Source organism: Pelophylax lessonae (assembly GCF_965119305.1).
Source record: "Pelophylax lessonae genome assembly, chromosome: 4".
NCBI lineage: Eukaryota > Metazoa > Chordata > Amphibia > Anura > Ranidae > Pelophylax > Pelophylax lessonae.
Genome location: NC_138771.1, coordinates 95,483,031 through 95,499,018, shown reverse-complemented (window position 1 = coordinate 95,499,018; position 15,988 = coordinate 95,483,031). Strand labels below are relative to the sequence as shown.

Below are 15,988 nucleotides of genomic sequence, written 5' to 3'. Positions count from 1 at the left end.
AATAACTTATGTCCTCTAAACAATCATGATGTTTCATCTAGTTGTTTTTAATCTAAAATGTGCCCATATATGTTGCGATAAGACCCAATTAAGGACAGATATACAATTAGAAGATGCTTTCATTTACTAAACTGTGTTATAGACATCCGTATTTTACCACTAGGAAAGTATCACATTGCAGATGTGTTCTCAGGTCTTAATGCGAGTCCCAAATCTGTCCATCATAGGAATGTACAACAAATCCCTTTATTGGCTTGAAGGATCTACTGAATGGTATTTCCATGAAGTAGAGTGTATACACTCACTACTTATGAGATATTTTTATGAGACTACAAGTGGGCTGAGCATAGCAACTAAACACTCAAGTAGTGATCTATTTGACCATTTCACAGCTGGCTGCATTTCTTATGTATGGCTCAAAGTACAAGATGAGACTCACTGATCAGTCATCTGGCTTTCAGGTGCCCCAGTCCAACCCTGTAATTTATTTGTAATTTATGACTTGCTGACTTTTATAACTGATTACCTTAAGTATGAAATAGAAAAAGTTAAACAAGGGTGCCTCTACAAGTATCAGTTTAATCAGTACAATAGGGAACGTTAAATGGTGTAGGCTCAAGTAAATTATCAGCCAGGAAAACAATACAGTGTACTCATGATGAGTTATGGTTTTTAATAAATGCAGAATCCTTTTGCAGCATTTTTTTCCTGGATATTGATATTGATATAAGTGTTCAGCAGCATCCAGCCATGTGGGGTGTGGGCTTCCAGTTTTTTGTCAAAGCTTAAATGAACAAGCTGATATTAGAAGCTGATTGACTACCATACACAGCTGCACCAGATTTTGCACTCTCCAGTTTTAGTAGATCAACCCCAAAGTGCTACTTGCCAAAAAGTAAGTGCATTCTAGCCAACATCTCGACAAGGTGGGTCTTTTCTTGGTATCTGTGTTAAATAAATACTGAACAGGTGTGATGTGCTTAGAGAAACCTGCATTTGACTTTAAAGTGTTTGTAACCCTAGGGAAAAAAAATGATCCTGTTCCTTTAAGGCATGATCTATAGCACAGTGTTTGTGCCATGTAATCTGTCCCTTTTTATGTTGTAAAATACCTGGTTACTCCTGCCTGTTCCTGTGTCCCCCTGTGTGTGCTAACTAAGGTAATCATGGCTAGAGATGATCGAACGGCTCGGGTCGACCATCGGTCCGACCCGAACATTGGCTGTTCGAGGTTCGGCCGAATTTAGAAATTTTTGCCCAAAAAGTTCGGAATTCAGCAACCAGAACCGACCAAAATGCAATGGGACAGGAAATGGGCTTAAAAAGCCCATGATTGGACCAGAACCATTAACAAAAGCCAATTGAGGGGGCAGGAGAATGCTAGGAATGTGACTGGAGTGACTAGGGGGTCCATAGACCAATCATTAGTGAATACGCCCCCCAGTAAATAAGATAGCCCCCGCCAAATTCCTAGCATTGTTATACAGGGACATGGAAGAGAGAGGAAGCAGTTCGTGGACTTCTGCTACAAAGTGTCATTTAGCATTTATTAGTGTGAGGAAAGGGATATCTAGTGTAGTTAGTGTGCTCTTTTACACTTTAGTTAGCTTTAATAATTTAGTTTCTGTAGGGAAAGTGTTAAGTGCCAGGGTGACCGTAGTGTAGTGTAGGGTGAACTGACAGTGACTGCTATGGCAGGGTGACCAAACCCTTCCATAACAGGGTGACCGCTATAGAGAAAAGCTAGTTTCTCTGAAGTCACTTTCGCTGCAGTAATATGGCTTCACCCCTGTCAGCTTGCTTTTTGGCTGCAGGCGTTTATAGGGATTTTTGAGCACATGTTTGGAGTCAGGCATGACATCTGAACATGTGTATAGGGGGTATATATACACACCCATGTATGTATATATACACCTAGACATATATAGGTGTGAAAGGAGCAGAAAACACTACTTGCGCTAATGAAATAATTAACACCAATATAGTTACGCTCCTATCACACCTATATATGTCTAAGTGTAAAATACATATACGTATGTGTGTATATATACCACTATACACAAGTTCAGATGTTTTGCCTGCCTCCAAAGAACCCCAAAACATGCCCAAAAAAACGCTAGCGCAAAAAAAAAAACGCCCAGGTGTGTTGTTGCAGGCATTTTTTGGGGGTTTTTGGAGGCAGGCAAGACATCTGAACTTGTGTATAGTGGTACATATACACACATACTTATATGTATTTTACACTTAGACATATATAGGTGTGATAGGAGCGTAACTATATTGGTGTTAATTATTTCATTAGCGCAAGCATATATTTCTGCTACTATCACACCTATATATGTCTAGGTGTATATATACATATAAGTATGTGTGTATATATACCCGTATACACAAGTTCAGATGTTTTGCCTGCCTCCAAAGAACCCAAAAAAATGCCCAAAAAAAACACTAGCGCCAAAAAAAAAACGCCCAGGTATGTTGTTGCTGGCATTTTTTGGGGGTTTTTGGAGGCAGGCAAAACATCTGAACTTGTGCATACGGGTATATATACACACATACTTATATGTATATATACACCTAGACATATATAGGTGTGATAGTAGCAGAAATATATGCTTGCGCTAATGAAATAATTAACACCAATATAGTTATGCTCCTGTCACACCTATATATGTCTAAGTGTAAAATACATATAAGTATGTGTGTATATATACCACTATACACAAGTTCAGATGTTTTGCCTGCCTCCAAAAACCCCCAAAAAATGCCTGCAAAAATACACCTGGGCATTTTTTTTTGGGTTCTTTGGAGGCAGGCAAAACATCTGAACTTGTGTATAGTGGTATATATACACACATACTTATATGTATTTTACACTTAGACATATATATATGTGTTATAGGACCGGAGCCATATTCGTGTAAATGATTTCATTAGCGCAAGCATATATTTCTGCTACTATCACACCTATATATGTCTAGGTGTATATATACATATAAGTATGTGTGTATATATACCCGTATACACAAGTTCAGATGTTTTGCCTGCCTGAAAAGACCCCAAAAAATGCCCAAAAAAAACGCTTGCTACTAAACCGGCAAGGTGTGAAAAGAGAGAAGCCACTAACCTGTTCTATAAGTGACAAAATACAAACAATCTTTTTTTTTATGGTTCTGGACATGCTACAGAGCTGAAACTTTACAGGTACACTTTTTAGACCCCCCAGATAGTAAATCCAAAGAAATGTTTTTTTTTTTAATTTTTATTTTTTCAATTAATGGCTCTCTATCAAAAATGACAATTTTTAAGAACTTTTTTTGTGTGATTAATAGTCCCTGGGGTATGATCCAGAACCAGTGGCGGCTGGTGCTCCAAATTTTTTTGGGGGGGCGCAAAAAGAAAAATGTAATAGGTATTGCTTCGCGGCAAAAAACGCGGTAAAAAATTGCATGACTTTGAGGTCATGGTACAGGCATGGCACAGGTGATGGCATAGGCATAGCACATGTGATGGTATAGGCATGGCACAGGTGATGGCACAGGTGATGGCATAGGCATGGCACAGGTGATGGCATAGGCATGGCACAGGTGATGGCACAGGTGATGGCATAGGCATGGCACAGGTAATGGCATAGGCATGGCACAGGTGATGGCATAGTCATGGCACAGGTGATGGCATAGGCATGGCACAGGTGATGGCACAGGTGATGGCATAGGCATGGCACAGGTGATGGCACAGGTGATGGCATATGCATAGCACAGGTGATGGCATAGGCATGGCACAGTTGATGGCACAGGTGATGGCATAGGCATGGCACAGGTGAAGGCACAGGTGATGGCATAGGCATGGCACAGGTGATGGCATAGGCATGGCACAGGTGAAGGCATAGGCATGGCACAGGTGATGGCATAGGTATGGCACAGGTGATGGCATAGGCATGGCACAGGTGATGGCATAGGTGATGGCATAGGCATGGCACAGGTGATGGCATAGGCATGGCACAGGTGATGGCACAGGTGATGGCATATGCATAGCACAGGTGATGGCATAGGCATGGCACAGTTGATGGCACAGGTGATGGCATAGGCATGGCACAGGTGATGGCATAGGCATGGCACAGGTGATGGCACAGGTGATGGCATAGGCATGGCACAGGTGATGGCATAGGCATGGCACAGGTGATGGCACAGGTGATGGCATAGGCATGGCACAGGTGATGGCATAGGCATGGCACAGATGATGGCATAGGCATGGCACAGGTGATGGCACAGGTGATGGCATAGGCATGGCACAGGTGATGGCATAAGCATGGCACAGGTGATGGCACAGGTGATGGCATAGTCATGGCACAGGTGATGGCACATGTGATGGAATAGGCATGGCACAGGTGATGGCATAGGCATGGCACAGGTGATGGCATAGGTGATGGCATAGGCATGGCACAGGTGATGGCATAGGCAATGGCACAGGTGATGGCACAGGCATGGCACAGGTGATGGCATAGGCATGGCACAGGTGATGGCACAGGCATGGCACAGGTGATTGCATAGGCATGGCACAGGTGATGGCATAGACATGGCACAGGTGATGGCATAGGCATGGCACAGGTGATGGCATAGGCATGGCACAGGTGATGGCATAGGGATGGCACAGGTGATGGTACAGGCATGGCACAGGTGAGGGCACAGGTCGGCTTCAATCACTTACCTTCTGACAGCGGCGGGATTCCGGGAACCGAGACGAGCAGCACCGTGGACATCCTCCTCTTCAGTCTTCTGTCTTCCGGTCCAGGCGGCGGGAAGGAGATCGGGCGGTGACGGTGCGTGACTGACGCACGCACCGGCACCGCCCCCATTACGAGTCAGCGATGTCCTGGATGATGATTGGTCCAGGCTGGAGACTGGACCAATCACATCCAGGATATCACAAAGGTGGGGGTGGCTCAGCGCTTTTTCATGCGCCCAGGTTACGCCCCCAGAAGGCAGCCAATCGGCGCCTCTTCTGGGTCGTAACCCCATACCCCCCCCCCCATATCCACCAGGCCGAGCGCATAGGCCTGCGAACAAAATTTTTTTTTTTCAAAACTTTATTATTTTTTTGTAATTTTTTTTTTCTATTTTTTTTCTTCTTTTTTAGGGGGGGCAGCGCTCCGGCGTCCCCTATGCACAGGCCGCCACTGCCCAGAACCCTAAGCACTTTTTAGGGGCATTTATTGGGTTTTAGGGCTTCAAAATGGTGTTTTTTGATTACCGAAGTTCGGGTCCCATTGATTTCAATGGGGTTCTGAAATCCGGGCCGAACTTTTGGGAGGTTCGGGTGTTCTGGTCGAACCGAACTTTTCAAAAGTTCGATCATCCCTAATCATGGCGGCTGATTCATGATACCGTGGTCAGTTTATGTGCCTCCATCATCCCACTGTGTGTTTTCAGTGTCTCCCCTCTCCCCCTCCAGCCTCCCTCTCTGCCTGTCAGTGTGAGAGGCAATCTACTTCCTGCCCCTCACGTCGCTATTCCGCTGCAATATGTAGCAAACATTCTTGTATACCCTCTGGTTTATACAGTTATAAACTACACTGTGTGTTTTTTATTTTTTTTAATGATAATGTTAAATACCTCCACCGCCACTGCTCTGCGGTCACGTGATCTCCCTCTGCAGGCTGACGTCAGGAGAAATCTCAGCACCTCTCGCTGCTCTCCTTAGATCGAGGAAGAGAGCAGAGGGGGATCACGTGACCGCACAGAGGTTGTGTGAAAAAAGGTATTTAGCATTGTCATTTTAAAAAAACACACACGCTGTAGATAATGACTGTATAAACCAGAGGGGATACCAGCATAATGTGACTTTACAGTCACTGTAAGAGCTGCATCCATCAACATATCTGTCATCACAACAATTTTGTTTGCCATGATATAATGTGACCATAAAACTGTTGTACTGAAAATACCTTTAGGACACCTTTGCAGGTGTCTAATCTTGTACCACTAATAATACACTGCTCAAAAAAATGTAAGGAATACATTTTATTCTGATCATAGCATCAAGTCAATTAAACTCTTGGGATATTGATCTGGTCAGCTAAGTAGCAGAGGGGGTTGTTAATCAGTTTCAGCTGATTTGGTGTTAATGAAATTACCAACAAGTGCATTTGATGGGCAACAATGAGACAACCTCCAAAACAGGAATGGTTTTACAATGTTTTTGCCCTACTCATCTTTTCTGACTGTTTTTACCTAGTTTTGCATTTGGTTGGGGTCAGTATCACTATACTATACTGGTAGCATGAGGCAATACTTGGACCATATAGAGGTTGTTCAGGCAGTCCAACTCCTCCAGGATGGCACATCAATACGTGCCATTTTCAGAAGGTTTGCTGTGTCTCCCAGCACAGTCTCAAGAGCATGGAGTAGATTCAGGAGACAGGCAGTTACTCTAGGAGAGCCGGACAGGGCAGTAGAAGGTCCTTAACCCATCAGTAGGATTGGTATCTTCTCCTTTGTGCAAGCAGGAACAGGATGAGCACTGCAAGAGCCCTTACAAAATGACCTCCAGCAGGCCACTGGTGTGAATGTCTTTGACCAAACAATCAGAAACAGACTTCATGAGGGTGGCCCAAGGGCATGACATCCTCTAGTGGGCTCTGTGCCCACTGCCCAGCACCATGGAGCTCGATTGGCAATTGCCACTGAACACCAGAATTGACAGGTCTGCCACTGGTGCCCTGTGCTTTTCACAGATGAGAGCAGGTTCACCCTGAGCACATGTGGCAGACGTAAAAGGGTCTTGAGAAGCCATGGAGAATGTTATGCTGCCTGTAACATCGTTCAGTGTGACCAGTTTGGTGGTGGGTCAGTGATGGTCTGGGGAGGCATTTCCATGGAGGGACACACAGACCACTACAGGCTAGACAATGGCACCCTAACTGCTTTTAGGTATCAGGATGAAATCCTTGGACCCATTTTCAGACCCTACACTGGTGCAGTGGTTCCTGGGTTCCTTCTGGTGCACGACAATGCCCAGCCTCATGTTGCAAGTATGCAGACAGTTCCTGGAGGATGAAGGAATTGATACCATTGAATGGCCCCCCATGCTCGCCTGTATTAAATCTAGTAGAACACCTTTGGGACATTATGTTTCGGTCCATCCGACGATGCCAGGTTGTACCTCAGTCACTGTTCAGAAGCTCAGTAATGCCCTGGTCCAGATCTGGGAGGAAATACCTCAGGACACCATCCATCATCTCATTTGTATAGATATCCAGCATGATATTTTTCCCCATTTAGATCTGATGTGTTTTCAAAGTGTTCCTTTATTTTTTTTTTCAGCAGTGTATATGCTAATATTTAACACCAAGTGTAAAAAGTAACAAATAATGTATACAAATAATCACCAAGTCCACAATAAAATGTGTAAAATAACACCATGTGCAAAGAGACTTTAACAGTCCATCCACGTGTATTGGTTGGTACATCTGTGACTCCCTTCACCTTGTCACACACAGCCTCTTACCGATAATGAAGACCCCAAACTATAGGTGGTCAGTACTTAGCTTAGAGATGTGTGGACTACATTTAATCTTTCCACTCCTGGATCACAGATCATGCTGTAATGGCTGCACAGTGTAGTTCCTCTCAACAGACATTACCTGGCAAAGGAAAACAATGGATAGCCTTCCATAGCATAACACCATCAAATTTATTGATTTAAAACCTGCATTTCTGCTTACATGAACTCCAATAAACAACGCGTGTAAATTTACAGACACCATCGCTAGTGCTGGCACCAAGCGCCACCCTAAATTACTTTTCATTTGAAAAGGAGTTCTCGAGGGGATTCTTTATAATATATAATGTTTTACCAACTGAGAGATGAACCCACACTATTCCTGATACTCTTGGAGGCACTCTTGTAACTCTTAACTTATACTGAATATAGTTAATGTGACGGTATTCACCGTAACTGGAAGTGAAAAAACAGATAATTAATGGTTTGAATTGCTTCAGATGGGACAGTCATATTTGTCAGTAATATCTCCATATAGAAATATGAAGATTTATTCCCATTGCCATGAAATCTGTAAGTCCTAAATAATGTGTGTATTACATATCCCTCAATGTCAGACAGGTTTTCCCTATTGTTTGTGGATTGGGATAATGTGTATTATGTATTATGTGTATTATTACAGCTTTAATGTGAGAGAGACACACAGACTGTCACTGGCAGCCTTGTCCTATTGTTTGTGTATTGAAATGGAATGTGGATTGTGCCGTCCCATTGTCTAATGTTAATGACCTCACATTGTTCTGTCCAGATGGCTAGATAATTAGTTTAGGTTAGGGGGGAGGGATTGTGTATGGGAATGACTGAGAGTAAAACCCTGTTTCTATTGGATTGTGAATGTCACATCCAGTCCTCAACAAGGTCCACCTGGGCGGTAACCTTGTGGGGGAAAACTATATATAAGTCTGTTTCTTGTTCAATAAAGTTGAGTTAGTTCACCCTCAATCTAGAGTCCTGTCTCTTATTGGGGGAATATGCTACAAGGGATTGCTATGGTCTTCCATATTCCCTTGGATAATCACTAAGCTCTTGTAAGAGCTTGTGTAGAGCTTTTTCCTGCTGCCCTCTCTGGGGAAAGAGAGGTTCACCCACGGGAACCTGGAGCCTTGTCGTAGGTCCAGGGTAGGTAGGAGACCCTAACCAAGCTGCGGCGGTTCGTGGGGTCTGAGGCGGTTATGGTGTCTGGTGGAGTGCTTGGAGCCCTCAGGAAGCACTAGGAGCATCCGTCAACTGAGGTACCCGGTCGGGGTGCTGGTTGATTCCTTACAGTTAAATATGGCAGCCTTGGAAGACCAGTGTTGGAGCACCTTTCTTAAGAGGATTATTTAGAATATTCTAATATGGAAGCAGATGTGTCTTCATTTTAGTTAACTGATTCTTTAATAAACATATTTATGTGAAACTCTGTTGTAGATAATTTGTTGACAGTTTGTCTGGCTTTTTATATTGATGCTTTGACTTCAATCCTTTCTGAGTCACTGACCCAGACCAATAGGAGAATCATTCCTTATATTATAAATGCAACCAGTGTAAGGACTTCGATTTGTTGTTGAAATAAGCTACTCATAATCCTCTGTGTGGCAGCACTTTAGGAAGGAGGATCTAAGTCAATAAGAGGAATGACCTCAACAGTGTGTTGCCTCCCTTTAAGGTCTATTCAGCAAGATAGGACTTTGTGCATGACCAAGCTATGCTATTTCTATTATGGGCTGAAGACATGGATCACAAATCGGCTGAACAGAATTGCCTATGGCAGGTAAAGTAGGCAATAGTCCCCATGTATGAGTTTCACACATGTTTAGCTGCTTTTCTGAAGTTCTGTGCCTGAAGGTGGCTTTTTAAACTCTATTTTGAAACGAAAATACACACCTAAAAATTTTAAAGTCTGATAAAATGAAGGTAAACACTTCAATGAGCAGAACAAAGAGATGCAAAAGGTCCTGTGCCAAGCTAAGAGACTTCTACCATGGTGCCTGGGACGTCATTTGTAAATTGACAGATGCTGAGCTTGGACATGATCCAGCAGCCTACCTTCTCCACCTCTCTATTCTTTTGGGGAACAAGTAGAAAAAATCTTTTTCTAAATACCTTTTAATGCAGCAATGATATCCTCCCCTCTGCAAGGAGTTTCCTCTATCAGTTTAGAGTTTATGAAAAAAATTAGATTATATACTGTACATGAGAGACATGACAGCATCCCCCAAACTTCAGGAGGAAAAATTTGGACAAATGTGGTTTTACTGGTTGGTGTTCATGTGCCCCCAAGAATACAAAGATAGTTTTTCCACAGGTTGATTTCTCTGTGCTGATAAACACCTAGAGAGGCCCCAACCAGTTCCCGTTCCTCCCCTAATCCAGCACACCTGACTTTTCCTATTTTGTTTCCTTTCCACATATTACTTTCCCCCTCTTTGCTTTTTCTTTCATTCCCCAGACATGTCTATTTCACTTAATTCCTTATTTCTCTCTCTTACTCTTTCAGTTTGTGCATTACAGTATATGTTGCCTTAGTTGTGCTCATACTGATCTGAAACATCTTATACTTGTGCAGGTTTTCCACAACTGCATGCTTACTATACTGGTTGACACTGTGCCTATGTCATTCCTATTATAGAGAACATTGAAGGATTTTTCATTCTGAAACATTATTAGCAATGTGTAATTTTCAGCAAAATACTATATAATAATATCCTTGGCTTGTATCCCATCCTTGACTTTGAAAATAAAGAATTAAAAATAATGCAGAGAAAAATAATAAAAGAAGAAATTTGTTTGTATATTAGGACTCATTTATACTTGCATTGGGAGGTAAAAACATGTGGTTGCGCCATGTTTTTACTGCCTCCAACATCTCCCCCTTAAGCAGCTAAAACAGCGGATGGGTGTGTACACATGCTACAGCAGTAATGACTTGCTTCACAGCCAGTGCCATAATTAGGCCCCCGAATGTGACCCGATCAAGTGAAGGGGCCAGGCACATTCATCCCATGGCAACATGCAATGCATACAGTTGTGGCATGCTAGTGAGGGCTTCTGGGGGTTAAAACAGTTAGTAAGAAGATGACATAATGCCTTTTCACCATTTGCTAAGTACCCTCTAAAGCAGGGGTCTTCAAACTATCCAGTTGTTCAGAACTATAATTCTCATCATGCCTAGTCATGTCTGTGAATGTCAGAGTTTTACAAGGCCTAATGGAATGTGTGGTTCCGCAACAGCTGGAGGGCCGTAGTTTAAGGATCCCTGCTCTAAAGAATGGTCCACCATGGGGCGCTCTTCAGAGGGCTCAAACTAGTGTAAATCTAACCAAACACATTATTAATCAGCAGCTAAAGATACCTTGCTGTTTGTACTGTTACTGTACTTTTCAAGTTTGTGTAATGCACACAATTTCATCTTGTGGAATGTGGCCTTTCTGTGTAATTTACTTTTTTCTTGAAGACAAAGCTGAAGTTTACAAACCAATAGAAGACTATAAACAGGAAAATGTAATTTATTAGTGTGACTTGTAATAGTCAATGCCCTTTTTCAATTGAAATGAAAACATACATCTAATATGATATGCATAACAGGGGCTCATTTACTAGAGTTATATATATATAGAGATTTTGTTTTTTAACAAAATATAACAAAAAAGTAAAGTTCTTACTTTGGAAGAAACCTGCCATGAAACAAAGATAAAGGCTGGCATTCATTGTTTCTTCCTCTAAGAGGTGGTCTGTCTACCATGCCAATCCATTGGCTTCAATACTTTGAGCCACAAGCCTGGAACAAGTGTGCAGATAAAGATAAACTTGACCTGCCTATTTGTTCCCGTCCATGGCACCAGGTAGTAAGGCCAGGCAAATAGCATTTTGCAAAGGATATTAGCAATTGTATTGTTCTCATGACAGGTTTTCTTTAAATCAGATAAATAAATAAAACAAACTCTTTCTTCATATTTTATTTTACAATATGTCACTAAATATATTTACATAACAAGACTTTTGCCTCAGTGCAATACATTTTTTTTTATGTTGCATAAGTACAAACTGTAGGATTTTTTTTTTTTTTCTTTAAAAAGAGACACTTGACTGAAATTTCAGCTAAGTGTACAATGCAACATTTTCCAGTTTGCCACAAGCCATTTCCCCTAATGATACAGACAACAACCAGCTGCACACTGTTCCGAGCAATATCCTTGGTATTCATTACAATGTTTTAAGCACATACACTCTGGTAGAATTAGAGATATTCTAAAGGAAATTTTCTGTTCTTTTCTACACAGTACAAAAATACTGCAAATTTTATGGAAAATAACCCTTTGTTGTGCGAGAAGCTGAACAAATGGCATGAGCAAAGCTTAAGGAATGGTTTAACACATTACCCCTCTAATGTATTTTTACAAATGTACACAAACTATTGACTTACAGAGCATACTGGGGCTGGCACACAAATCCCAATGGAAGGAAAAGGCAGAAGTGCTGTTCACGCCAACTGACTGATCAGATTCTTTACATGTATGGTCAACCAGTGCAAGAAAACGGCAGTTAAATCTGACTGGTTGCGATTAGCATCAGCTGCATTTTCTTCAGTGCTTCATTGTAAAAAAAAAAAACTTTAGCAAGAACGCTGAGCAAATCTGAATCTATTTTTTTTTTTTTTTTAGCTGTCCGTATCTTAAAATGACCCTGAGGCTGCTTTTTTTAACTCTACTTCTGAAAATGATAGTTGCCTGGTTGCCATGCTCAGCCTCCTACTTTGGTATTTGTAATCACCGACCTGGAGCAAATATGTAAGTAGGGACTTTTGACTTTTCTGATCTGCATATTTGTTTTTGGTCAATGACATTGAAGTTTTTTGAAACCAAAGGGTCGACATAACAGTCCGACTATTGGCATTTTCAGCAATGGCAGCACTCTGGTTTGCTTTGTAGAATGAATCTGATTGGTGACTGCTGGCAACACAGATGGTTCCTATTTGAAATGAGACCATTGTGTTTAGCACTAATTGTAGAAAGATACAATAAGAAAATGGAATACACAGCAAATATTACTGTATAAGAAAGGACAAGCGTCTTTTCAATTTATCTTCACAGTGATATACCAGAAAGGTTGTGTTAGATATACATAAAATAGCCCCATCCTTTCTTTTACGAAAAGGGAACAGTTCTAATCAGGAATGGACTTACAATGTACAAAACATGTTGCAACAAACAATAATTTGATTATGCAATAAAGGCAAAGGAAATAAACGATGATATGATTAAAGAGAACAGGTCAGAAGAATTCAAATATTACAGACTGCATGACAACACACATTTATTTAACAAATACAACTCAATGATCAATAGTTCATTACTCAATCAGGCTGAAAATTGGTAAGAAAACAATGTATACCAAAAATAACCATGAGCATGTTTCAATTCTAAGGTGTAGGTTTTGGCACTTTATGGGAACAAGTCCTTGCCCAATATCAGTCATATAAAAAGAAAAACAGTTCTTCTTGAACACGCCTTGCAAATATAGTACCAGTGTACTAGCAAACACTGAAACATATTGAATAAACATTCCCACTGATTTTCACATGCATACACTATTCAAAGAACAACACTGTATCAATGGTTTGTGTCTGTATTTAAAAAGAGTTCTTTGAGATCACTCCCCTCATGCAGCAGCAACCCTCTAGACCTCCTCTGGAGATCGCGTGTCTGATTTCAACTTGACAAACTCCTTGGAAACCTCGTCATTGGACCTCTGAGAAAGTATTCTTAGGATTGTCAGTCCAGTTTCATCCATGCAAATGTTCTTTGTCAATGAATACCAGGATGCACAGTTCCCTTTTTCCACAATGCCCTTCAGTTGGATGACTGTCATTCCAATGATGCGATCTTCCCTGGCAAAGCAGTAGTCTTTGACACACAGGTGAAGTTCATAGGCTGCTGGCTTTTCTTCATTGCCAAGAATACTGTGAATTAAAAAAAAATATTAATAACATTGGCAGCAAGGGCTATATAAGATGATCCTCTTTTGCATTCACTTAGCTTAAAAGCTAACTTGACCTCATAAAAATGTGAAATGCATTCTTACACATAGTTACATAGGGGTGTAAAATCTGGTACAGCTGTGCATAGAAACCAATCAGCTTCTGGGTTTTAATTGTACCATGCACAGCTGCACCAGAATTTGCACTCTCCAGTTTTATTAAATCAACCCCACAGCTGAAAAATCATTCGAAAATCTGTCATTTCATTCGTTCGTTTTTCGTCCAGTTAATGGGCATAAATAGAAAATTGGTTTTAACTTTTCAGAGCCGAAAAAATGAAGGAACAGTTTGGAAAATTCTTCCGAATGAATAATAAATTGAAATGTTAATGTGTTTCTCCCCCAAACTGTTTGCACTGGGCATACGTGACAAACTGAAAGAAAAACAAATTCATTTATGTCCATTGAATGATTTATTGTTTGAAATTCGGTCATTACATGATGGCACGATTGTCTGCTCTCACGGCCAATTTTTTGTTTTTTGAAAATTAGTTTGAACAATTTTTCGGCTGGTGTATGGCCAGCATTAGTCTGGTTTAAAAAAAGATACAAGCCCATCTAGTTCAACCAATAAAAAGGAAAAAAGAAATTCTTAAGGCAATGATTTAATTTTCCCCTATTATAATATGCTTAATGTCTTCTGACTTACACTTTTTGTTCATTGACTGTACTATCTTCTCATGATTTTGTTGCCTTTTCAAGAACATGTTTATACTTTTAATCCTACATATAAACAAACCCATGACGGTTTGCATAGTGTTTCATCATAACTGCTATATTATATCATATTTTAATTACTTGTATATACTGTATAATCTTATATTTCAATATGCAAAACATGGATTTTGAGACTCATTCCTTTTTAACACTCTATAACCTTCATACAGGCTGTTTAAAGAACCTTGTATTGTCAGAGCATACTGAGCTTTCTAATAGGAAAATGGGAAGGTTCTCCTTTTTATAACTAACCGTTTTTTAAAATATTGTACCTTACTGTAAGGCGACACTACTCATGGGACTATTGGACAGTATCTTTAATGCGCAGCATAAATTATGGGTATAACTAGGAACACAGCTCTCTGTGTGCCCTCTATACAACACCCAATGTAAATATTTATGTTTTTTTGCTATTCTTCGAACATGGGATTCACATGAGTTTCACTCTCCACTTATATTGGTACTAAGACTCCAATACCGGGGTACCCAGAATCTCCTCCTATTCTGAATTGCTTTAAACTGTTTAAATTGACTTCATCCAAACCTTTTCTTATCAAGATTATGTTAACGATGGACACTTGTAACATCTTAAGTCCTAAATGAATGATCAAACCATTCCCTGGTGAACTGGTTGCTCTACATTAAGCTTAGAGATTACCATCATACTTTACAACTTCCGGGATCCCTGCATAGGGATCTTTATCTCTTTGAATCTCTATGCTTACAAAATGTAGGCCTCACCAATTCTATCTCAACACTATCTATCGTTATATGTATCCCCATGCTCTCCTTATTACCTATCAGAATGGAAATGCTGTTTTCAAATCATACATTTTAATTCACCTATCCTTCATAGCAAGTGATATTCAGGAAAGGCTTGCTAAAAACCTCGCTATGTGGTATTGATGGTCCCATAAGTTGCACACAATTTTATCCCATGTCCCAGACACTAGGGATGAGATCTGAGTTTACCATGGGTTTGTGGCAAATTTCCAGGATTAGTAAAATTATTAAATTGCAATTTTTGGATGAGGCATTTTAACATCACTGTTAGAAATAAGGAACCAACTAAAATGTAGTGCATACTTTTTGTTCCAGATCTGATGAATCTCAAAAGCCATTCATTTGAAGGCATGAATAACCTAGTGTCCTTTCTATAAAGGGAGGATTGCCAACAATATGGCACTTGCTAGAAAGAGATGCTGTTTTAAAACATTTATTTCCTTTTTTTATTTTGGCATTGGTACATATCCCCAAGTATTTTGTTGGACATTTTTTTATTTATGATAGGGAGGGTTATACCCCTGTCAGGTTGTTTTTTTTTTTTTTTTTTACCCAGTCTTTGTGTCCTGTTGGGGACATTTCCCTACCTATCCTATAGCCAAAACATGTGAATGGAAATTCCTCCAAAGTGAGGGAACCCCTGGTTATCACCAGTGTCACCAGAACTAATGTCTTCATTGGAAGATTTCCCCTCTATTACTGTTCTGATGACACTTTTACTTTTGATGTTAATGATAAACATGACAAATAGATAGGGTGCATCTCTCTAACAGGGACACAGACAGCAATATAAACCTGACAGGTTTTTTAATTCCTCTCCACTCTATCCAAAACAAAACTAAACCTTTTTCCTTTAGGTATACTTTAACCACTTCTGCCCCGGAAGATTTTACCCCCTTCCTGACCACGC

At 40.6% G+C, this 15,988-nt stretch overlaps 1 protein-coding gene across 2 annotated transcripts in view; it reads right to left on the bottom strand.

The window, feature by feature from the left end:
- Positions 1-12,513: 12,513 nt before the first annotated feature.
- LOC309553742 (protein unc-13 homolog C-like) overlaps positions 12,514-15,988 on the bottom strand; it is a 621,348-nt gene continuing 617,873 nt past the window's right edge. For both annotated transcript variants that reach the window (XM_082255119.1, XM_082255120.1), the window contains one exon: positions 12,514-13,501. In XM_082255119.1, coding sequence (XP_082111245.1) covers positions 13,219-13,501 — 283 coding nt within the window. In that variant the 3' untranslated portion in view covers positions 12,514-13,218. The remainder of the gene's footprint in view (positions 13,502-15,988) is intronic.